The 26777-nt window shown below is 41.9% G+C and overlaps 1 protein-coding gene across 1 annotated transcript in view; it reads left to right on the plus strand.

Moving 5' to 3' along the window:
* MUSK (muscle associated receptor tyrosine kinase) overlaps nucleotides 1-26777 on the plus strand; it is a 245538-nt gene that overhangs the window by 81565 nt on the left and 137196 nt on the right. Inside the window, 2 exon segments of the mRNA XM_082255087.1 lie at nucleotides 5376-5503; nucleotides 7805-7946. Of these exon segments, the coding sequence (XP_082111213.1) occupies nucleotides 5376-5503; nucleotides 7805-7946 (270 nt within the window).

The raw sequence follows: 26777 nt of genomic DNA on the forward strand, positions 1-26777 counted from the left end.
GATTGTCAGTGTAGTTAGAAATACAGCGATTGTGCTGTTTGAGTTAGAAAAAATAAATAAATTTAAAGGGACAGTGTCAGTTAGAAATTATCTTCTGCTGTATGGAGCTGTTCTTTTAGTGTGAGGAAAGGGATATGCAGTGTAGTTAGGGTACTATATACCACTATAGTTAGATTCAATAATCTAGTTTTTGTAGGGATACTTTTTAATTGTCAGGGTTCCGTCTAGTGAGCACGTTGCACTGCTGATATATCTACAGCAGGTATACGTGCTTGCTAGTCAGCTATTGTGCAAAATACATTTTAGCGATACACACATCTGCTGTATTTAGCGACAACTTTTGGTCGCATAGCAGTGTGCGTCTTGCAGGTGATTTTCACATTGCACAGTTGATAAAGCCTCAGTGACAACTATACATAAATTAAAATTCATCAAAAAAAAAAAACAGATTATTTTTCTTAGAATTTCAGTAGCGTGGGGATGGTGTTACCCTCCTTTCATAAAGTGCAAATAAATAAAGTGCATAAATTGCATAAATAATCCAAAACATCCAACTAAGCAAGAACAGTCCTTCAAAAGTCTTTGTTTATGTAGTGCCAGAGCAATACACAGTGCCTTTAATGCAGGGTCATTGGTGTCAGTTATAGGAACCACCGTACAATGTCACCACCACCAGCTCTGGCACTACATAAACAAAGACTTTTGAAGGACTGTTCTTGCTTAGTTGGATGTTTTGGATTATTTATGCAATTTATGCACTTTATTTATTTGCACTTTATGAAAGGAGGGTAACACCATCCCTGTGCTACTGAAATTCTAAGAAAAATAATCTGTTTTTTTTTTTTGATAAATTTTAATTTATGTATAGTTGTCACTGAGGCTTTATCAACTGTGCGATGTGAAAATCACCTGCAAGACGCACACTGCTATGCGACCCAAAGTTGTCGCTAAATAAAGCAGATGTGTGTGACGCAGAGTAGCAAACCCTTTTTCAGTGGACTTAAAGCCTCAGTGACAAGTTAATGCCTGTTCTTGTTGTAAGCATTAAGTCCACTGCAAAAGGCGTCACACACATCTGCTTTATGAGGAGCAAAAGAAAGGCGCGGTTAAGCAAAAAAGTCATTTTTGAAGGTTTGGCATGCTATAATTCTGGTTCTGGACATGCTACAGAGCTAAAACTTTTACAGGTACACTTTAGACCCCCCAGACACTAAATCCAAAGAAATCTCTTTTTTTTTTCAATAATTTTTTCAATAATTGGCTCTCTATCAAAAACGACAATTTTTAAGAACTTTTTTTTGCCTGATTCATAGTCCCTGGGGCATGAGCCAGAACCCTAGGCACTTTTTTAGGTTTTAGGGCTTCAAAATGGTGTTTTTTGATTCCCGAAGTTTGTGTCCCATTGATTTCAATGGGGTTCGGGAATCCGAACCGAACTTTCAGGAAATTCGGGTGCTCTGGTCGAACCGAACTTTTCAAAAGTTCGATCATCCCTATGTATGTCCATGGTATGCAGGATTACTGAAGCCGGCCATGGATAGATCAAAATTCAGCCAGTTCAGCAGGAACCAGCTGAATTTCAATCCATGTTTGGGCAGGATTTTTTAAATGCTACTATAGCTGCAAGCAGTGATCATTGTATTCTGATGGCGGGGTAACCTTCCCACTGTCAGAACACAATGGCTCCACAGGAGGGATTCCCCTATTAACACTCAATGTATTGATGGGGATATCAAGCAATTCCTTTCCTTCAACACCTAATTGAAGGAAAGAAAATTGGTTACTGTATAACCTGCTGGAGTGTTTTCAGGACTATAGTAGTAGCAGATAAGGAGGATATGTAACAAGCAGACCTTAGGATTATACAAAGATGAACACCGATGATAGCATTTCTGCCAAACAAAATGCAGACACAAGTAAATGCATATTCTCATGGCCTTCCTATTACTGAGATATTTCTTCCACCAAAAATTCTCTTTTAAATAAGATTGAAGAATCAATTTCATGCATACTTGATTTTGTGTTCTGCACTAATTAGTAACCAAATCCCATTTCAATGATCTAGCATTTCGTTATTACCAGTTAAACAGCTGGCAAAAAAACAATAGACGGACAAGAGAGTTAAGATGAGAAACACAGAGCATTTAGCTCATAAAAATTCTGAATGCTCATCCATGAAGTGTGAGGGGGGACTCAAAAATTAAAATCATCATTGAATGTAAAAGGAAAATATGATCCAGGGGCAAGTTTATTTTTAAGTGTATAAGTATTTAAAGAGACCCTGTCATTAGGCTTCGCTTTAAATTTTAAACAATTGCAGTAGGAGTAAATAATGTCTTCTTCCAATCTACAAAAAAAAATGTTACTTAACAATATACCCTGGAAGAATTTATGATTTCTTGGCCATTTTTCCGAGAATATGAACGATAACACAAAAACTTTCCTTTCACTCATGGTTAGTGTTTGGCTGAAACCATTTATTATCAATCAACCTTGTTTACTCTTTTTAAATCATAATGACAACAGAAACTACCCAAATGACCCTGATCAAAAGTTTACACACCCCAGTTCTTAATACCGTGTATTGCCCCCTTTAACATCAATGACAGCTTGAAGACTTGTGGTTTTTGTGGATGAGGCACTTTATCTTCTCAGGTAGTAAAGCTGCCCATTCTTACTAACAGAAAGCCTCCAGCTCCTGTAAATTCTTGGGCTGCCTTGCATGAACTGCACGTTTGAGATCTCCCCAGAGTGGCTCAATGATATTGAAGTCAGGAGACTGTGATGACCACTCCAGAACCTTCACTTTATTCTGCTGTAGCCAATGACAGGTGGACTTGGCCTTGTGTTTAGGATCATTGTCATGTTGGAATGTCCAAGTACGTCCCATGAGCAGCTTCCAGGCTGATGAATGCAAATTTTCCTCCAGTATTTTTTGATAACATTCACTACATTCATCTTGCCATCAATTCTGACCAAATTTCCTATGCCTTTTTAGCTCACACATACCCAAAACATCAGCGATCCACCTCCGTGTTTCACAGTAGGAATGGTGTACCTTTCATCATAGGCCTTGTTGACTCCTCTCCAAATGTAGTGTTTATGGTTGTGGCCAAGAAGCTCAATTTCGGTCTCATCACTCCAAATAACTTTGTGCCAGAAGGTTTGAGACTTGTCTCTGTGCTGCTTGGTGTATTGTAAGGGGGATACTTTGTGGCATTTGCATAGTAATGGCTTTCTTTTGGCGACTCGACCATGCAGCTCATCTTTCTTCAAGTGCCTCCTTATTGTGCATCTTGAAACAGCCACACCACATGTTTTCAGAGAGTCCTGTATTTCACCTGAAGTTATTTGTGGGTTTTTCTTTGCATCCCGAACAATTTTCCTGGTTGTTGTAGCTGAAATTTTAGTTGGTCTACCTGACCGTGGTTTGGTTTCAACAGAACCCCTCATTTTCCACTTCTTGATTAGAGTTTGAACACTGCTGATTGGCATTCTCAATTCCTTGGATATCTTTTGATATCCCTTTCCTGTTTTATACAGTTCAGCTACTTTTTCCCACAGATACTTTGACAATTCTTTTGCTTTTCCCATGACTCAGAATCCAGTAACATCAGTGCAACACTGGATGAAAAATGCAAGGGTCTGTTAGGAGTCCAGAATTCAATGACCTTTTATACACACACACACACACACACACTAACTACAAACAGATCACAGGTGAGGATGGTTACCTTTAATAGCCATTCAAACCCCTTTGTGTCAACTTGTGTGCATGTTATCAGGCCAAAATCACCAGGGTATGTAAACTTTTGATCAGGGGCATTTGGGTAGTTTCTGTTGTCATTATGATTTAAAAAGAGTAAACACAGTTGATTGATAATAAAAGGCTTCAGCCAAACACTAACCATGAGTGAAAGAACAGTTTTTGTGTTATCATTCATATTCTCAGAAAAATGGCCAAGAAATCATAAGTTCTGCCAGGGTATGTAAACTTATGAGCACAACTGTATTCTTTATTTAAATTTTCATCATACAAATGTACAGAGGAGGAAAAAAAGAGAAAGGACAAAGCTTGAATAATGGAGACCATAGGTGATAAAAAATATAACTGACAACATGGATATGCCCCTTGGTATGTATTGCAGTGTTAGAATAGGATTGTGAATTTGGAGCAGATGATCGAGGTAAAGCTTATAAAACCAACAAAAAATAAAACAGAAAAAAATAAATATAAAAAAATTTAAAATAAATGTATATAATGTTAGGTACCAAAACCCCAAATGAATCACTTCACCTGCAGAAGATTTACCCTCCTCCTTTTGCGATATGGCACCGTGTTACTTTAACTGACAATTGCGCAGCCATGCAATGCTGTACTCAAATAAAATTTATGTCATTTTTTTCCTATAAATCGAGCTTTTTTTGGTGGTATTTGATCACCTCTGCTGTATTTATTTTTTGCCCTATAAACAAAAATAAAATGACAATTTTGAAAAAAATATATATATTTTTTACTTTCTGCCGTAACACATATCCAATTAAAAAATGTAAAAAATCTAATTTCTTCATCAATTTAGGCCAAAATGTATTCTGATACATATTTTTGGAAAAAAGAATCCCAATTAACATATGTTGATTAGTTTGCGCAAAAGTTATAGCATCTACAAACTATGGGATATATTTATGGAATTTATATTTAATTATTTATTTTTACTAGTAATGGCGGTGGTCAGCCACTTATAGTAGGACTGCGATATTGCGGCAGACAAATCAGACCCATAACTGACACTTTTGACACTTTTTTGGGGACTAGTGACATTATTACAGTAATCAGTGCTAAAAATATGCACTGTCACTGTATTAATGACACTGGCTAGGAAGGGGTTAACATCAGGGGGTGATCAAAGGGTTAATTGTGCCTAGCTAGTGTTTCAGTGTAGTGTGGGAGGTGCTTTTACTAGTGGAAGACATGGATCTGTGTTCCTGCTTTACAGGAACACAGGATCACTACCTTCCCTACTGACAGAACGGCAATCTGCCTTGTTTACATAGACAGACTGCCGTTGTGCTTGTGTACTGAATAAACAGCAGGTTCCAGCGGACATAAGGTCCGTGGGACCCGCTGATCAGCTCCCACTGTGTAAAATCAGTTGACTGACTGGAAATGAAAATACAAAACATTTATATGTAATACTTCATATTTTTTTAACTTTTTTTTTTCAACATAATAAATAAAGGAGATCAGATAACATGGATATTCCGATATATAAATTGTATGTTTCATATATAAGCTTTTAAATATCTACCATTTAATCACAAGACAATTGGTAATAAAACATGTTTGGTTAGAAAGACTTTTTTCTTGTTTTCAGAACCAAAAATCACCCGTCCCCCAGTGAATGTAAAACTTATTGAAGGTGTAAAAGCTGTGCTTCCATGCAATACTTTGGGAAATCCGAAGCCTTTTGTTTCTTGGATGAAAGGAGAAAATACCATTAAGGTAATAGAAAAATTAAAACATTTCTTATTGCTATTATGGTCAATTATGTGTTTCCTCATAACAACCTAATAAAGAAGAAAACACACATTTAGCATAGATTTTAGACATGGCATAAAAAAATATATATATATAAACTTAAGATAAAAATTGTACAAATTTATGTTATTAATATTCCAGATAAAAGCTCAACACAAACTGTTCATCAAACCAAGTGCTTGTTGGAACTTGGCATGTTCATATATGACCATCTCACAAATACATCATAGATACAGATCAATTTCTATGAACACATTTCAATGCATTTTGCAGTTAGTTTTGCTTCTTCAGGACCGGGTTTACAGTTGCAGATATCAGCGTTGTTGTGTAATAGTCTGTATTCCATCTAAAAGCAATACGTACAACAATATGAAAAATACACATGTTATGAAATTGGAAACAACCAAGCTGTTTAACTATATTAACAGACACAATTTCCACATATACTGTAGCACATAAAAAGTTGCTTACCTGGTTTAAATCTACTGAAAATAACCCCCCCCCATCCTCTAATACAAACATTCCACAGCATACTCTCGTGTTATTCGGCACAAAAAACATAATCAAAGTGGAACTTAAGTCTGCAAGCTCTACCCAAAAAAGGCAGGCAGGTGCCTAAGGACTAGTCACCAGTAGGGATGATCAAACGGTTCGGGTCGACCATCGGTTCGACCCGAACATTGGGTGTTCGAAATTCAGCCAAATTCAGAACTTTTTGGAGTAAAAGTTTGAAATTCAGGCCACCAGAACCGCCCAAAATGCAATGGGACAGGAACTGGGCTTTAAAAGCCCATGATTGGCCCAGAAACATCAGTAAAATGTGATTGGAGTGACTACGGGGTCCAGAGCCCAATGAGGAGTGAATATGCTTACCTTACGCCCCCTAGTATATAACATAGCCCCGCCAAAACTCTAGCACTGTAATACAGAGCCTGTGGAAGAGAGTGGAAGCATTTGTGTTGCTCCAATGTCATTTTGCAATTATTAGTGTGAGGAAAGGGATATGCAGTGTAGTTAAGGTACTATATACCACTATAGTTAGATTAAAAAATCTAGTTTTTGTAGGGATAGCTTTAAGTGTCAGGGTGACCATAGTGTTGTTTAGGGTGACCTGACTCTGCCATGTCAGGGTGACCGTAGTGTAGTTCAGGGTGAACTGACTCTGCCATGTCAGGGTGAACTGACTCTGCCATGTCAGGGTCAACATAGTGTGGTTTAGGGTGAACTGACTCTGCCATGTCAGGGTGACCGTAGTGTAGTTTAGGGTGAACTGACTCTGCCATGTCAGGGCGACCGAACTCTGCCATGTTAGGGTGACCCCACTATGCAGATTCTGGGTTAGGGGTATACATATATATACAGTATATCAAAAACAACAATTTTTAAGAACTTTTTTTGCCTGATTCATAGTCCCTGGGGCATGACCCAGAACCCTAGGCACTTTTTAGGGGCATTTATTGGGTTTTAGGGCTTCAAAATGGTGTTTTTTTATTCCAGAAGTTCGGGTCCCATTGATTTCAATGGGGTTCTGGAATACAAACCGAACTTTTGGGAAATTTGGGTGTTCTGGTCGAACCGAACTTTTCAAAAGTTCGATCATCCCTAGTCACCAGTAGGTTGTGGGCATGTTAAGTCAATGATTTAAAAGGCATCCCTGCCCCTTTGTGTATGTGCAACTGTGGGATGGGGGATCGCCTGCCAACAGCTGATCAGCCCGCAACTCAAATCTGCCTTCCAGGTTTGACAGATCATGTGTTCAGTCAAAATCAAAAACAAACCAGTTCATCCCTAATCCCCAGTATTTCCTGTTGTCTCCTTGCAACTAATCTTTTCCCAGTTACTGACTTACCATGCCTTTTTTGCACTATGTTTCTGTGGGGGATGACCATCTTGGTACAGACAGGGATTTGCTTCCTCATGTCAGAGCCCTCAGATAGGAAAGCAATGATCAGGACAGAAGTGATGGTACAAAACCTAACTCCAGATCTCATGAGACTAACAGCCAGAAGCAGCAGTGCCTTAGGTCTCTGGCTGCAGTTACTGTGTAAAGCTATGGGGCTGCATACACAGGAGTGCCTAGGCACACTCATATACCAGAAAGAGCACACTACTTTTTAGGATGAATTCTAGACAAAAGGTACATTTAGGGTACTGCTTAGGGACAACATAACAAATCTTCACTTTAGGAGTTTAAGTCCACTGTTTCACATAACAGTGTATGATTTGATTTCTTTTAACAGACATGATTTATATCTGTATTTATAGGAGAACACTCGCATCTCCATCTTGGAATCTGGAAACCTGAGAATACAGAAAGTGCAAAGGGAGGATGTTGGTCAGTACCGTTGTGTAGCCAAGAACAGCCTTGGTACTGAAATTTCCAAACCTGCACTGCTGGAAGTAGAAGGTACAGTTATGTATAGCGCTGTATGTCTATGAAAGCATGTAATGAAGATGGGACCTAATAGTTATTGTTCAGAACATATTATGCTTTATATTTTTTAGTGTCTATAATCGGTCCAAAATCCATATACAGTACCTTATATACTTTATATACCTTACTGGTATTTCAAACATAAATATAAAAAAGGCAACTTTCTGCTAACCAGACCAGTAATACATGATGGAAATTGGATTTATTTACGGTATTTATTTCAGCATTTTACAAATTACTGCCAGAATTATAATCACTAATATACTAGAAAATAGGTTTGTCTTTGCCCAACAAATATTTTTAGCGGATCTTAAATGTAAGGATTGTGAATTTGGGCTAAATTTGTTTATTTGTCTGAAGTTTGAAGTTATGGGATAGGGTTAGATAAAAGCTGGCCATACACTGAATGAAATTCATCTGGTTTAGCAGGGACTGGCCTGCTCAGTGGGTGTAGTTGTCTTTTCTGACACTTTGTAGTGTATCTTCGCTCAAGCCTAATAATGACTGTCCTCACCTGGAATTTCCTGTACTACACTGACTTAAAGTGAATATAAATTCGGGACAGAAAAATAATATATTGCAGCTTACAAGTCCATAGATGTGATCTGTATTAGATTTCATCTTTCAAACTCTTTCCTATATTTTTACCCGGTGATCCTACCAGTAACAAATACTGGGTAGAATTTATAAAGACTGGAGCAATCAGAATCTAGAGCAGTTGTGCATGGCAACCAATCAGCTTCAATCTCTCATTTTCAAAGATCACCTGAGCAAGCTAAAGATAGAGGCTGTATATATATATTTATTTATTTATATATATATATATATATATTATTATTATACAATATTATACAGGATTTATATAGCGGCAACAGTTTGCGCAGAGCTTTACAACATGAGGGCAGACAGTACAGTTACAATACAATTCAATACAGGAGGAATCAAAGGGCTCTGCCTGTTGGAATTTACAATCTAGGAGGGAGGGCCAAGTGATAGCTATAGTGATAGATAATACCTGTGGGAGAGGTGACGGAGAAAATTATAGTACAGTTGTTAGGTGGGGGAAGGATAGCCTTCTCTGAAGAGATGGGTTTTCAGGGATCGAGAGTAGGAGATAATTGGACAGATCGGGGTAGGGAGTTCCATAGGATAGGAGAGAATCTGGAAAAGTCCTGAAGGTGAGAATGAGAGGAGGCGACAAGTGAGCTAGAGAGTAGGAGGTTTTGGGAGGAGTGAAGAGAATGATTAGGTCAGTATTTTGAGACTAGGTCAGTAATGTAGCTGGAAGCAGAGTTGTGGATGACTTTGTGAGATGTTGTTAGTTTTTTTAATTTAATTTGTTGGGTGAGTGGGAGCCAATGAAGGGATTCAGAGGAGTAACAAACACTGAGCAGATGGTAAGGTGGATGAGCCTGGCAGCAGCATTCACAGGAAGGGGGGGTAGCCTATGTAAAGGTAAGCCAATGAGAAGGGAGTTGCAGTAGTCGAGGTGGGAGATGACCAGGGAGTGAATTAGGAGCTTAGTGGTCTCATTGGTTAGAAAGGGGCATATTTTGGAGATGTTGCAGAAGTTGAGGTGGCAAGATTTGGAAGGTGATTGTATGGGGGGCGAAAGAACAGGCTCTGGCAACAAGAAACAGGAACAAAGCTGGGGCCAATTAACAACACACACTCCTTTTTGGTAGCATAAGTATTAATGTGAAATGTATGCTGCTTGCTAAAATTCATATAGTTGTATAGGTAAAGTGACACTTTAAGGGGTCAAGAGGGAGCAAAGAAAACAATAGGCTGTTTGTTGGATTCACATTCACTTTAATGTGCCTCTAAAGCTATTTTTTTTAGTTGGATGGAGCTAGAAAGAGCTAGAAGTAGAACACAGGATCCTTCAAGATGCAGCCCTGTATATGGGAATTAAAGTGCTACTAAACCCAAGAGTAAAATCAGTCTGTATATACAGTAAAGCATTCTTGTTATACTCACTGTGGAACCCAAGAGGTTAATCCTCTGCATTGTATAAAAAGGCTGTTTGATCCTGTATGCACAGATTCTCCTCTTCTTCCGCTGACTCCAAAGCATGTCCAGATAAGACATAGCCTTTGGAGTCAGGCTGCACATGCTCAGTTTGGTGTGTATTGCTAGAGAGGTTTTTTTTCTTTGGAGAGTGTGTGTGATCAGCACAGGGCCAATCAGAACTGTCCAGACATGTCCAGATAGAGGATCAAGAGCCCTGCAGCCTCATTGGACAGCTCGGTGCAGAATGAAAGCTCATCCTACAGCTTCACCAGGAACAGATACATACAGTATATACTGCTGAAGAGAAAAGGTATTTAGCAGTTTATATTTACTAAAATAATTGCATTTCCATGTTGTGTGTACTGAGGGAGACCAGATATAGTGAATGCAGGGTCCTGGGTTTAGTAACAATTTAAGCATTTGTGCTACAGATGACTGACAAGCAAGCCTCGTAAGCGTATGCACCTGTTTAAGTGCTTTACATAGAAAGTCTGTACATGAGTGTTGCTTGCAACATTGAATATTCCTAGCCTGCAGGGGAAAAGAGTTTGGTACAATAAATGTTCTGTGCAATACGGTTTATATGTAATGGAACATTTTGAATTTGATTATAAATTAAATATTTTGTTCTGTTGCTACAAAGGTATAATATATTCAAATAATATAAAATTCAAAATTTATGCACGATTCTGAATTGTAAAAAACAAATTCTAGTTCGCTTTGAATACTGTGCCTAGTCATTTACAGATCCTTTTCATGTAGTTGGATAATTGAAACAAATGCTCATTCCATTGTATCAGTGAAGACTCTTACCTCATTTAGTAAATCAGCCCATTTTTTCTAATTGTAAAACAACCATGGAAGGGAAATAACAGAAGTTTAGAAGGCCAAAAGCTGTTTGTACTGGACAAGTCTGTAGTTGCCAAGTTCAATATATTTGCTTTGCAAAAGGATTGAATTTATCCTGTCTATAAATGATGTTGTGTTAAAACAATGTTGTGGAAAATGCACTTGGCATAGCCTCATCTTTTCCTTATGTTTGATTTCTTATAACTTAAAGCTCAACTCCAGGAAACCTAAACATTTTTCCTTGCAGTGTTGCTCCACCCACATTTCAAGGGTTAACCGCTCGTTTATTGTAGAGAACACTTAGTGCACACATCACTTTTACGTGTGTTAAAAATATACCCTTGCGCCAATTATTTATGTGTAATGCAGCTGCTGTCCCAAACCTATTAGGCTTGTGCAATGATCAAACTTTTGACCACATAGAACACACACTCTTGCGGTCAAAAGTTTAATCACTTTTACTTACCTAATCCTCTGCTCCCCCAACAGCTGGTGCACCCCCATGTTCGATCAGTGCACTCTTCCTTGAGATCCTCTTATACAGTGCAGGGCTATAGACCCTTGACGATGTCAGAAGGTCCTAGATTATCAAGGTATGGGGAGAAGAGGCTTCAGGACCAGTCTAGTAGAGATGGAATTTTTAGGTTTCCTAAAATTCAGCTTTAATCCATACACAGTTCTCTGTATATTGGGCTAATTGCTGTTGTTATACTACAATGCTTGTCAAAGATTAAAGTTAAACGTACCTTTCCTTTAATGGCCCCTATCCTGTGCCAGCATCTTTTGCTGGTTGCCAGTCTTCAGCCATCTTCATTGGCCAGCACAGGATGATGTCACTCCTGCACATGCGCAGGAGTAAATTGTCCCGGCACAAATGCTGGAGAAGACAGGGCACAGGCAGGTAGGTGTATCTTATTGCAGAAGAAACATTGCATATCTCTTATGCAAAAAGAGGTTGCATGCTTGAAATTTGTCACAGTGGATCTGGATCTGTAGTTTTACTTTAAAGTGGAATTAACCTATTGATTTAACTGTTTCGCAAGGCATGTCACATTTGCTTTTGGGCTCAACCAAACTGCCAAGCCATCAAACAGCCTCTGTCATAACTGATCACACGTGCAGCACTATGGTAACTGCAGATCTAATAGTGGCTAAAATGGCAGCTTTCTTGGCTGTAAAAGTATAGGAGCTTTAGTTTCGCTTTAAATTAAACTTTTAGGCTAAATGCCCTCTCTTAGAGCACTTTAACACCTGCTATGACCTCCACACAGCCCAAAAAATCCAGGTTGCCCCGATACTGGTTTCACTTAGAGAGTTCCATGCTAATCCTGAACTTTTTTCCAATGAGTGTCTCCTAGCAGCTGTAAGGGTAAGTGTGGCTTAGCTTAGAGAAGGAGAAGTGAAGTCTTAATAATGAAGTGGAACCAACCAACAAAGGCTAAAGCTTAGCTATCCTTACTGTAAAAAAAATAATACCACTGATACAATCACTACATTATTATCTAATAATATTTACTAATAATGCTTGTTGTCCCAAAGCCATACAGAAACTTGTAGAATATTCTGTTATTCTATACCAGAAAATAAACTCAAAGTACTATGCAATTTTTAGCACATTTCATAGTCAGAGCGTTTTCTTAAACACAATGTTCTGTTCCACTTTCAGCTGAATGTGTAACAATAACGTGCAACAATTAACATGCACGTTAGTAAAAAGTGTTTTCTCTGATTATGGCATGAAAACATTTCTCTTGTTATGGCATTAAAAATGTTTTTCTTGCTGCGGCTGTCTATAAACTCTTTGTTATCACGGCTTTTTTAAGATGTTAAGCTGCTTGCAGACGTTGACAGCCAGAAAAAGGCTATGACATTTCCATAGATGAATAATGTTTCAGTAAAGGTATAACGGAAACAGACAGAAGATGCCACCCTGTCCTGGAATGACATGACCTTCCGCTTTGCATTGGAATGTCAGCTTGCTGAATATAGCCCATGGGCCCGTATTTGTTCTGGATATAGAAGGGAGTTCTGTAGACGCTGGCTTCATATCATAAAGGAGCTCCAGTATTAGCTATCTGTTTTCAATTTTCTCCTTACTTATCTGTAAAAAAAAATCTATTTTTAGAAAAGTGACAAGGCAACTTTGATTACAGAACATTATTACAAAGCAGATACTTTTGTAAATATAAAAACCCAGTCTATGCCTAATCTGCATCAGTGATAAACATGTCATCAATGCGATCAAGCAAACTCTCCCCTTCTGTTTCTCAGTTTGACAGTTTTGAATAAATGAACATCTTTTTATTAAGATCTGGCTGAAACTTTATGAGAACATAGTACAGAGTATTTTTATCTAGATTCAATTGGTATAGTTGGCAGATGTTCTGACCTCCTACCACATGTCCAATGAGAGTGCTGACAATAAAATCATTATCATTTCAAAATGTGTATTAAGTTACCATTGCCCCAGCCCTGGACCTCTATGTAGTATGCATCGACTTTGCTTACTGCCTTGTCTGTCATGACCTGAGCTGCTGTCCAAATAACATATTTACCTAGAGACTTACATGGAATACTTGATACATAGAGCCTAAACTTATCACAGTAACAGTAACAATGCAACAACTGACTCCAATTTGGAGAAACACATGGTTCTGATTTAATGGGAATGTATTTTGGGAATGCCATTGACGTTATCAACATATGCAAATGTATTTACAAAATAGTTTTCTGAACAAGTAGTAAATATATATGTTCACCCGGGGCAGACATATTTGCTCATTACACCAGCAGGGGTTGCTGACAAAGTCAGTAATCATTTATCTCAGTGGAACAAGGTGAAGCTTATCATGTGTAAGCAAAAAGTGAAATATAATTATCCAATCATGTGTAACAAAAAAGTTTCCCTTGCATAAGGACAGAGAGGAAAAAGGCTATTTTGGTGACAAAGAATGGCAATTGGGATACAAAATAAAATACAGTGAAACCTTGGTTTGCAAGTACCTTTGTTTACGAGCGTTTTGAAAGACGAGCAACATTTTTTTTTTTAAATCTGTCTTGATATACGAGCACTGTCTTAATATACGAGCAGTTTAGTACACTATAAGCATGCCATCCCCTCTGTTAATGCCCTCTGTTACATACTATTATGTGTCCCAGTGCTTGTACTGTATATAAAGATGCTGATTTCCACTGTTTCAGAGTGTTTCCCTGCACTTACGTGATTGTTCGTCTCTCTGCTCTACCCGGCGGGAGGGGCCGATCACTCCTGCTGACATCATCTGAGGAGGAGGGGAGGAGAGAAGCAGAGGGCTGAGGAGTCACACGAGCACCGGAGACACTCTAATACAGTATAAATCGGCATCTTTATATACAGTACAGACACAGGGACACATAATGTTATTTAACAGAGGATATGGCATACTTATACTGTACAGTAATGTACTTTATATATAATACAGCATATCTTTATTTATACCATTAAATGCTTGTGGAACGAATCATCTGAGTTTCAATGCTTTCTTATGGGAAAACTTGCTTTGATATACGAGTGTTTTGGATTACAATCAAGCTGCTGGAACCAATTATACTCGCAAACCAAGGTATTACTGTACTATGTTACTTTATTTAGCTAAATGGATACATTTATCAATAACATGTTTCCCCGGTTAGGGAGATACCAGAACCACATCTACTTTGCATGTTAAACAAGCTGACATTAAGATGAAAAACATAACACAATACAACATGAATAAACAAACAGAACCATCCAGACGCCAGGTGATCGTAACACACAGGAAAATTAGAACAGCAAGTCGCCGTATCCAAATTACCAAAATTGTATATATAGGGTAATATTACTGTGTGTGCTCCCCTGGGAGCTTGAGCTATGGCATAGGACAGGGATGTATGTAGGAGTACTATCGAACCAGATGGTGCTGTTATCTAAAGGTGAAGGTGAATTACTCTATAGTGACTGCAAAGTCCAGTGGATGAGGCTATGTCTATACATGAGGTAACATAGGTGTATTTAAGAATTCCCTGGATGCTGTATAATCCAATTACTATGTGAATCGGCAGTCCGTCATGAACAAACCCTCTGGAATAGAGACTCAAAAGAGAAAGGTTCGTCTGCTCCTATACACCACAATGGTGCTGTGACAAATAAACATCTGTGTGGAATTGTATGGAGGTAATGCATTCTCACAAGTGCTGCTGAAGTCCACAGGTGTATATGACGCTACCTATTCCCTAATGCTGTTGAACGCAGTGCTTAAGGGATTGGTGCCACTGGTGTGCAGGGTCTTCTGTGTACCTGGGATCTAAGGTATACCTGGTATTGGTTCAGGCATAAATTCAAATCACGTATGGCTTAGGGGTGACACACATTATAGTCAAGGCTTTGTTAGCGTGGTACTTTACCACTCTATATGAAGCCGACAAACTGCCGATCACTGCCACGATCCATGCCGCAGTACGTTGGATGGTATATGTTCAGATTCCTGCTTTTGCATTCCTTGTTAATGCTCCAAATCCTCTATATACATCAGCTGTTTCTCCTGGGGAATCAGTGTCTGGTCACTGGCTTATCCATTTCTCCGCATAGCTTGCCACCTTTCTGGGGATACTATGAGTGGCATCTCGGACGTTGATGACGTCAATGCGTTTCGCAAAGCTAATGCGTGGCTTTTTCTGGACATCTGGAGGGTTCCTTTTAAGTTTGTCTCCACGTCGGATAGAGCCACCATATAGTTTTTCTCTTAAAGGAACAGCTTTCTGTTTTTCTCATGCTGTGTCTATGCTGTCATAAAGGCAAGGATTAATTTCAAATCTTGTATACTAGTACATTGTGTCTACAGTGGACCAACTAAATTTGTATTTTGTTTTTTCTGATGTACTAGAAGGGAGGGGAGGGGGGTGGAAGGAGGGAGGAAAGGAATAAAGAGAAGGAAGGTAGGGAAGGATAAAACAAATGACAGAAGACTGGGGCTATTACAGGAATAGCTATATATGGGTGATATGTATGACCTGAACAAAATAACAGAGTGGGCAACTACTTGGCAAATTAGGTTTAATGTGGAGAAATGTAAGGTACTGCACTTGGGGACTAAAAACATAAACACAAAATACGCTTTAGGGGGGGAATCTCTGGGGAAATCAAGAATGGAGAAAGATCTGGGAGTCTTAGTAGAAGATAGACTAAGCAATAGCACGCAATGTCAAGCTACAGCTGCCAAAGCCGGCAGAATATTAGCATGCATAAGGAAGGGGATTTATTCCAGAGATAAAACCTTTTATCCTACCACTTTCTAAAACCATGGTCCGGCCACATTTGGAGTACTCTGTCCAGTTCGGGTAACCAATCCTCAGAAAGGATGTGTTTGAACTGGAGAGGGTCCAGGGCAACTAAACTGATTAGGGGATTGGAGGGCCTTAATTATGAGGAGCGTTTACAAGCGCTTGATTTATTCTCCCTGGAGAAGAGACACCTGAGAGGGGACATCATAGCGATCTACAAATACCGCGATGGTGACCTCAGCATGGGAAAAAAACTATTCAGTTGCAAGGAATGTAAGAGGACACATGGCCACACAATGCAATTAGGTGAGAAGCTATTTAACCTCAGGCTACATAAAAGGTTTTTTACAGTAAGGGCAATAAGTGGAACTTCGAGGAGTATGGCTACTTTTAAAAGACTCTTGGACGTACATCAGAAAGATGACAACATTCCGGGGTATGGGAAATTAATACGTCCACACACATTATTAATTAAATACATAGATGAAATTATAAAAATAAATTCAAACTATATATAATTTTTTTTTTTTTTATAGTTTGAATTTACTTTTATAATTTCGTATATGTATTTAATTAATCACTTTGATTTAATAATTTTTTCAATTGGTGCAGCAATATTAATTTATTTATTCGTATTGTATTTATTAAACCTAACTTGTAATTTCTCATTTCCATTCACATCATCAGCCACATGTCTACTCAGGACTCCAAATAGACCTGTAAATTGAGTTCTGTATTCAGGCCACAGTAAAAATGCAACAACTGACTCCAGTTTGCCGAAACACATGGTTCTGATTTAATGGAATATATTTTGGGAATGCCATTGACATTATCAACATGTGCAAATGTATTTAAAAAATTGTTTTCTGAACAAGTTGTAAATTTATATGTTCACCTGGGGCAGCCATATTTGCTCAGTACACCAGCAAGTTTCCCTTAGGCATAATGGGGAATTCCTCAAACTTTACCTTTTTAATTCAAGTAGTAAAAAAGCTCTTCTACTTCAGTAATTCAGCAAAAAAAATCTTCTCATTTAGTAACCTAAATGCTCTATGAAATAAGCACTCAGCAATGGACTTGGCAAGACACACCCACCCCCTCCCTGTTACTCTGGTATCAGTGTCGCCAACCATCACTATATTTAATGGCAGCAAGTAAAAACGGGCACTTTTATCCTGCCAGTAAATGCCAGTGACAGGAAAAGATTGGCAGTATAAAATATGGCTGTGACACTTGTGTGCAGTTCCGATCTGGAGCAGGCTGAGACCATCAGAGTGCTTGTGTTCGGAAGGGAGTGGATCTGGTGGAGGGGGTACCTGAGTGTGTCATGTGATATCATGGTTCAAGAGAACAGAGCGGCACAGTCGGAGCTCGTGTGCGGGTCTGCCGGATGGGAGCATGGCAAACTGGGAGCGGGACTGTCAGTGCTGTTCAGACTGGAGTGAACTGAAGGGACCACCTGGCATGGAGAGAGACTGTCACTGTGACTCAGGAGGGGATGTGTTGTGTTGGTGAGGTGTCACCTTCATCCGTCCTGTTGCACACAGCTGTCAGTGTCACTGTGAGAATCAGTTTCATGCGTGTGTGCCCGTCCATTCTAATTTCTTGCCGTCCTGAGTCCTGTCCCTGAGCTACTTACTTACTATATCGAAAATAAAATAGGAAATATGTTTTTGCCTTATATATACCTTATATCACATTGAAAATTGCATATTGTACTTGTTTGCAGACTAAATACTGAAATTTGCAATTAAAACTGTAATTTTGTAACTTTTGGAAGTGTCAGTAAAAACTTGGCTGTGCCAGTAAATTTTGGGTGTCTTGTCAGTAAATTTCAATCTTGTAGGTTGGCAACACTGTCTAGTATCCCAATGCAGGGCACTGAAAGGGGCGGGGCAGGAAGCAACATTTTTTCTGAGAGTAAAATGTATTTTAACCACTTAAGCCCCAGAAGATTTTACCCCCTTCCTGACCAGGGGGTATTTTGCGATTCGGCACTGCGTGACTTTAATGGACAATTGCGCGGTCGTGCAATGCTGTACCTAAACGAATTCGACATCCTTTTTTTCCCACAAACAGAGCTTTCTTCTGGTGGTATTTGATCACCTTTGCAATTTTTTGATCATGCGCTATAAACAAAAAAAGAGCGACAATTTTGCAAAAAATAACAATATTTTTCACATTTTTTTATATGAAATTCCCCCCAAAAAAATGTAAAAATCAAAATTTTTTAACATTTTCGGCCAATTTGTTTTATGCTACATATGTTTGGTAAAAAAAAATAGCAAAAAGCGCATTTTGATTGGTTTGCCCAAAAGTTATCGCGTTTACTAACAAAGGGAAAGATTTTTGTTGTTTTTTTTTTAACGCGTAATGGCGGCGATCTGCGATTTTTTTGCGGGACTGCGACATTGGGGCGGACAGATAGGGCCCTTGACTGACATTTTTGACACTTTTGGGGTTACCGGTGACATTTCTACAGTAATCAGTGCTATACATATGCACTGTTACTGTAAAATGACACTGGTTGTGAAGGGGTTAACTTTTTCTGAGAGGGAGGGGTGGTGTGTGTCCCTAGGGGCGTGATTCTAACTGTGATTGGCTGTGGCTTGAGCTGTAGGAACAGTGATCATACGGTTCTACTATGTATGTTTCTACACAGGGGAGAATGACAGGCGGCTTGTTTACACTAGCCGCTTGCCTTTCTCCCTCTCCACCGACAATCGCCGAGTGACCGGCGGACATCAGGGGGGGGTCCGTGACCGTGCGGGAGCGGAAGCACGCCTCCGGCGGTGCGCGCTCGCTCCCCAGAGCCTCACAGGCTAGTGACGTACCCATACGTCACTCTGCCTGTGAGGGGCTGACTGCTGCAGTATATGTACTTGCGGCGGTCGGCAAGTGGTTAAAGAATTACAAAATAAAAATCATTCATTAATAATAAAATATGTGTGTGTGTGGATGTGTGTATGTGTGTGTGTGTGTGTGTGTGGGGGGGGGGGGGGGGGCGTTAAGAACAAAAAAAAGATATGAAAAGGTATAAGACTTGGGTTTTAATGGTACATTTTGAAAAATTAATTTAACTGCATATGTATATGAATAGTACATATTGATCCATGACGTTCTAAAAATATTTACATAGTTACATAGACAAACTTGTTCATCTTTACTGGTTCTTCAAAATCTCTTTTACAATGATTGCCAAAAGCATAAATTGCAACACATTTATCTTGAGGAAAGGGATGGTGTTAAATTACAGATTGCATAGATTGCTGACTTTAATTATAATAGCACAGCAGATGTTTTATTTATTTACCTTGCAGGAAATGGCTTGGGACAGCTACACAGAACTAAGTGACCTCATGGAACAGTTAGAGAGCTCTTGGCACACACTAGTTGCACTGCTGCACAAGTTAATGAGTTCAGAAGTGTGTTATACAGAACATAACTGCATAACAATAACAGAAATTTTGACTTGAGCAGGATGTAAGATAAACTATTTAATATGTGTACGCTAAATAACATATGTTGACAAGTAGTCTTGCTCATGCTAAGATATTTGCTTTGTCAGTCTTAAATAATAATAAGAATGGATTATTGTTAAAAAAAAAAAAAAAAAATTGTAAATCTGTTGTTATATGAACCTTTCACTTTTGTGTATATTAATAGGCACCTCCTTATATATATATATATTTGATTAATTAACTACTTAGCCTCATTTATCTGTAACATAGAAAGGTCCCACATGTTTGTTTTCTATTATAAAAACAGCATGCTTCTTTAATAAACATTCAAAGAAATAAAATCCATTTACATTTCACGAAATATGTGAAAAGATGTCCTTTAAAATAACTGGAAAATATTCTAGGCTAAAGAGATGATTAGGAAACCATCTGTATATCCATACGTGGTTGATGTTTCACATTCCTGAACATTACATCATTCATTTAGTTCTTCATAATTTTGTTACCTCTGTGAGTCCATAGCAGTGGCGGCTGGTGAAGTTTTAAGATGGGGGGGTGCAAGACCCGCCCTTCTATTGTGACCCCTCCCATTTCTCAGAAGCCACACCCCTTATAGACCCCACCCATTTTGTCCCCTGTATTTTGCTTGCGTGAACCAATTCTCCCAATATATCACATATTAAGGGCCCTATTATGGGATATACTGTGAGAGACACCCTATTATGGGATACACTGACTGAGAGTGGCACAAACCCCACAGTACAGGCCCCTTGTACAAACCCCACAGTACAGACTCCCTAGCACAAACCCCACAGTACAGACCCCCTAGCACAAACCCCACAGTACAGGCTCCCTAGCACAAACCCCACAGTACAGACCCCCTAGCACAAACCCCACAGTACAGACCCCCTAGCACAAACCCCACAGTACAGACCCCCCTAGCACAAACCCCACAGTACAGACCCCCCTAGCACAAACCCCACAGTACAGACCCCCTAGCACAGACCACACAGTACATGCCCCCTTTCAATGTAGTGACCAGCGTACATGCCCCCTTTCAATGTAGTGACCAGCGTGCATGCCCCCTTTCAATGTAGTGACCAGCGTACATGCCCCCTTTCAATGTAGTGACCAGCGTACATGCCCCCTTTCAATGTAGTGACCAGTATACAGGCCCCCTTTCAATGTAGTGACCAGCGTACAGGCCCCCTTTCAATGTAGTGACCAGTATACAGGCCCCCTTTCAATGTAGTGACCAGCGTACATGCCCCCTTTCAATGTAGTGACCAGCATACAGGCCCCCTTTCAATGCAGTGACAAGCGTACAGGCCCCCTGCAGAGGTATGGCAGTGGGAGAGATGGGATCAGGCAGAGGGATGGTGGTGGGAGAGATGGGATCAGGCAGAGGGATGGTGGTGGGAGAGATGGGATCAGGCAGAGGGATGGTGGTGGGAGAGATGGGATCAGGCAGAGGGATGGAGGTGGGAGAGATGGGATCAGGCAGAGGGATGGAGGTGGGAGAGATTGGATCAGGCGGTGGGATGGAGGTGGGCGGGATGGGATCAGGCGGTGGGAGGGATGAGATCAGGCAGAGGAATGGAGGTGAGAGAGATGGGATCAGGCAGAGGGATGGCGGTGGGAGAGATGGGATCAGGCAGAGGGATGGCAGTGGGAGAGATGGGATCAGGCAGAGGGATGGTGGTGGGAGAGATGGGATCAGGCAAAGGGATGGCGGTGGGAGGGATGAGGGCATGAGGCAGAGAGGGATGGCAGTGGGAGGGATGGTCATGGGATGAGGCAGAGCAGAGGGGGATGGCAGTGGAAAGGCTGGATGGATGGTCATGGGATGAGGCAGAGCAGAGGGATGGCGGTGGAAAGGCTGGATGGATGGATGGTCATGGAATGAGGCAGAGCAGAGGGGGATGGCGGTGGAAAGGCTGGATGGATGGATGGTCATGGGATGAGGCAGAGCAGAGGGGGATGGCGGTGGAAAGGCTGGATGGATGGATGGTCATGGGATGAGGCAGAGCAGAGGGGGACGGCGGTGGAAAGGCTGGATGGATGGATGGTCATGGGATGAGGCAGAGCAGAGGGGGATGGCGGTGGAAAGGCTGGATGGATGGATGGTCATGGGATGAGGCAGAGCAGAGGGGGATGGCGGTGGAAAGGCTGGATGGATGGATGGTCATGGGATGAGGCAGAGCAGAGGGGGACGGCGGTGGAAAGGCTGGATGGATGGATGGTCATGGGATGAGGCAGAGCAGAGGGGGACAGCAGTGGAAAGGCTGGATGGATGGATGGTCATGGGATGAGGCAGAGCAGAGGGGGATGGCGGTGGAAAGGCTGGATGGATGGATGGTCATGGGATGAGGCAGAGCAGAGGGGGATGGCGGTGGAAAGGCTGGATGGATGGTCATGGGATGAGGCAGAGCAGAGGGGGACGGCGGTGGAAAGGCTGGATGGATGGATGGTCATGGGATGAGGCAGAGCAGAGGGGGATGGCGGTGGAAAGGCTGGATGGATGGATGGTCATGGGATGAGGCAGAGCAGAGGGGGATGGCGGTGGAAAGGCTGGATGGATGGTCATGGGATGAGGCAGAGCAGAGGGGGATGGCGGTGGAAAGGCTGGATGGATGGATGGTCATGGAGGACTGACAGGACAGGAGGACCACGAGGACTCACTTACCGGTGGTGATGTCTTCTCTTCTTCCAGCAGATGACCTCCGCTCCTCGAGCTGCGGCCTGGTGAGGTGACCGGTCTGGTCGTCTGGATCAGATGCTGGTGGTCTCCTCTCCGGTGCCGCCGTCACTCCCGTCCGGTGTCCACCCGACTCCATCGTCCGTCCGGGTCCGGTCCACTGCTGAGAATGACGCACGCGAGTGACGTCAGCGGCGCTCAGCGGGGTCAGCGTCGGATTTCCTGGATGCTGTGATTGGTCCAGGCTGGAGGCTGGACCAATCACAGCCAGGAATCCACGAAGTGGGGGTTTCCAAGCAATGTGCCTTGCGCCAAGGTTACGCCCCCACGCCCCCCAGAAGGCAGCCAATCGGCGCCTCTTCTGGGTGGTAACCCCACCCCCCCCCCTCCACATCGGCCGGCGGCGGCGGTGAACGCAATTTTTTTTTTCAAACTTTATTGCTCGTTTTGTATTTAATTTTCTTCTTTTTTTAGGGGGGGCGGCGCCCTGGCGCCCCCTATGCACCGGCCGCCACTGGTCCATAGCCTAATGTCCACACAGTTCTATCTACGTGTATACTTCAATAGGGATCCTTGTGTTGTAAAGTGCTGCGCAAACTGTTGGCACTTTATAAATCCAATATAATAATAATGATAATAATGTTTTGCGGTTAGGCTATAACTGGCCTGAGCTTTGTTTATGTTTTCTGTGTTCGTTGGCTTTCTCCTGAAGTTGTGACATTGAATATTCCTGCTTGCTGCTGTTGAGTTGACTCCAATAGTTAGTTGTGAAAGGTAAAATTGTATTTAGTTATAAATATTTATCTGCCTTGGCCAATTATTGAGAATTTTATTTTATTGATGTGACCATTTTGGGCTTTGGTCTGGTGAGGATACCACAGTGACAATGTCTTTTATTGGGGCCTAAACCCAGCCAGAGGCTTGAGCCAATACCAAATGAGTCTAAGTTGGGCTGTGCTAGAACCTAGAGAATTATAAAGAAGGCTACCAGTCTGGAGCATCTTTAGAGGAGAATGCTATGTTGAAGAAAGTCTAGGAGGACTTCGGGGGAACTGCTGCCGGATGAACCTGTTACTGTTCACATAGGGTCAGAGGGTCAATCTCTGTTGGGAGGCTGCTACTGAAATATTAGAGCTACTAATAGTTGCTAGGTAAGGATATGTTATCAATAGGAGGCAGCTACAGAAACATTAGAGCCACCATCAACTTTGGTATTACTGGAAGGCAGGTAAAGAAATTATAGCCACCATAAAAATTGTTGTTGACATCAGAAGGCCTGGGATATTTTGCTCCGAACACATGCTTCTCCTGCCTTCTCAGCTGCCGGATATGACGTCACCCGCACCTCTGCACAGACCCAGGCACAGTGGAAACAGCTATGCCAACTGATAGATGCTGACAGCCATCAGCCTACTTGTCTCAGCAGCATCCATCTGTTACCAGAGACTCTGCAGATGACCCATTTCATTCACCATGCTGGCATACCATTTACCTTTGGGAGTGCATAATTTCTTTTAACCCCTATTAAACTTTGTATGCTACGCTTCTTCTTACCATAGAGAGCCTCCCCTTGCTCCAGCTGGCAGCCACTGAGTACAGCCTTGTCCACTTGGACTACTACCATCATTGAGATTTGGAAACTATCCTGGATTCCTCCACTCTCTATCCTGGATTCCTCCACTACCCACTTTATCCTCAACAGCTGTCCAATTATAAATTGCATATATATTGCAGTTCTGTCCACACTAGCAGAGCGCCATAATATTGTTGTTGTACTGTTCACATAGGGTCAGAGGGTCAATCCCTGTTGGGAGGCTGCTACTGAATTATTAGAGCTACCAATAGTTGCTAGTTAAGGATCTGTTATCAATAGGAAGCTGCTACAGAAACATTAGAGCCACCATCAACTTTGGTATTACTGGGAGGCAGGTAAAGAAATTATAGCCACCATAGCATTTGTTGCTGACATCAGAAGGCCTGGGATATTTTGCTGTTTTTTGGGTATCCTGTACCTCTAACCTTCTCCCCAAAAGTTTAAGTAGGTAAACTACAAAAGACTAAATTGGCTGGCACCCAATTGTTTGTTGCTCCCGATATAAGCCAGAGACCCACCCAGTGGCGTCACTAGGGTTGGTGTCACCCGGTGCGGTAATTCATGGTGTCACCCCAACCCCTTTTAATAAATGTCTGGGGAGTGGCCCTTGCACACAGAGGAGGAGGAACAGCAAATTCACACTGACACTAAGGGCCCTTTCACACTGTCCGTCCATCGGACGGACTCAGTTTATCTCAGCAGGGGATCGATCCGCCGATCCCCTGCTGAGCAGGAGGATGACAGCTGTTCTCCATGCTGTGTGCGGAGACACAGCTGTCAGGTCCCCATACATCTCTATGGGGAAATCGGATGGGAACGGACCGTCGCTCAGTCCTCATCCGATCCAATCCGCTGGAAATAGGGTTTTCATTTGCCCAGATTTGATGAATCGGATGTCAGCGGACATGTACATCCGATGCCCCATAGGGATGCATGGGGGGTCCGTTCAGATCCGCCTGTCCGTTTTTTTTGGCGGATCTGAACGGTCCCCCCCATGCATCTCTATGGGGCATCAGATGTCATCAGAGACATGTCCGCTGATATCCGATCCGTCAAGTCTGGACCAATGGAAGCCCTATTTGCCATCCATCCAGCGGATCGGATGAGAACGGACCGACAGTCTGTTCCCATCCGATTCCCCCATAGAGATGCATGGGGAACTGACAGCTCTGTCTCTGCACTGCTGTCTGTCATCCTTCTGCTCAGCAGGGGATCGGCGGCCTGGGAATAACGCAGAGAGACGGTCTGGATGGCATTTTTTATATTTCTCTCCCCAGTGCATGAAAGATGAAACAGGGGGGACCCACTAGAAGGACATCTGTACTGTCTGTACTCAAAACACAGGGGGTCCTTGCAGGCCCAAATCTGTCTGGGGAGTGCTGTGGCCCTGGGCTGGGCCCTGGCTTGCACACACAGAGCAGAGGAGGAGGAATACAGTTACTTCACATGGCTGACACTGTCTGCTGAGAGAGTGAGAGTGAGACAACAAGCACTATGATGATGATGATGATGATGATGATCTGCTGCTAAAACATACTGACAGGTGAGTGACCAACATAATGAAGTTCAAGGTAAGGCAAGCTGCCATAATTTATGGCCATAATAGATCCGATCTGTGATCTGCTGTGTTCAAGCACTATGATGATCTGCTGGCTGCTGCTAAAACATACTGACCAGTGACCGACATAATGAAGTTCAACTCAAGGCAAGCTGCCATCATTTATGGCCATAATCCATCCTATCTGTGATCTGCTGCATATATAATTGCACTATCTTCACCCGGCCCGGCCGGCCGGCCGCCCGCCCGCACCTCACTACTCACCGTCCTCCTGTCTCCTCTCCCTAGCGCTGACGTCACCGCGACTGGCTCCACCCCCGCCCGCCTGCCTGAACGTGAGGGCAGGGAGTGAGGGAGGGAAGGCTCAGGGCGCGCGGCCCGGCCCCGAGAGAGGAGGAGCAGAAAAGTCCAGCCTAGGCACTGGCTGGCAGCAGACAGGACTGACACACTCACAGTACTAGTATGCGGCGCAGCGGCGATGCGATGCCGGCCCGCATAGTTAGATGAGGAAGGAAGAGAGGCAAAGCGGTGTCACCCTCCACCCGGTGAACACCCTGGTGCGGCCCGCCCCCCCGCACCCGCCTTGTGACGCCACTGGACCCACCCTAAGATGTTAAAACACCAGCCTTTTATGCTGCTTGGGGAATCATCAAGAACTGCCCAACAACATACTGACTGTATAGTATCTTATCATCTCTACAGATTCAGCTGCTACTGAGTCGATTATTATGACATTGGGAATATCTCTGTTATTAGGTAGGGTAATATACTGTTTAAGCTGTGTGTGCCCTGTCAGTTTTTGCTATAGCAGACATCAATCATGATTGCTCTGCAAGCAATCACTAGCAATTGCTGCATGTGCAGTTTCATATGGTAGTGATTAATCAAACAAATTCAGAGCAATGTGTTACTATTAGCGATTAATCACTAGTGCATGTTACATATTATTCCTTATGTGCCCATTTGGCTGTGTTTGGGATGTGTACTTTGGATGTGTTGTAGATACATATTAAATGCATTTTACATGTGTTACCCTTCATTCATACTGAAAGCAAATATTCATCAAGCAAGATTTTTTTTATTTTCTGTAAACCTTTTTTTTTTACGTCCCCATTTGGGAGAATTCTCTTCACTTCCTGCCTATTTGACAAAACAGGAAATAAGGGAAAATCTCCCTGCTTCCTGTCTATTTGACTTGTGCTGGATAGAATAGGAAGTGGCAGGAAATTCCACCAGTTGGTATGCAGATAGAAATAAAATGCATAATCTAGTAGAATAAGGAAATTTTAGAAGTTAATGTCTGTAGTGAGGGTGATTTCCTCTCACTTCCTAT

Source organism: Pelophylax lessonae, assembly GCF_965119305.1.
Source record: "Pelophylax lessonae genome assembly, chromosome: 1".
NCBI lineage: Eukaryota > Metazoa > Chordata > Amphibia > Anura > Ranidae > Pelophylax > Pelophylax lessonae.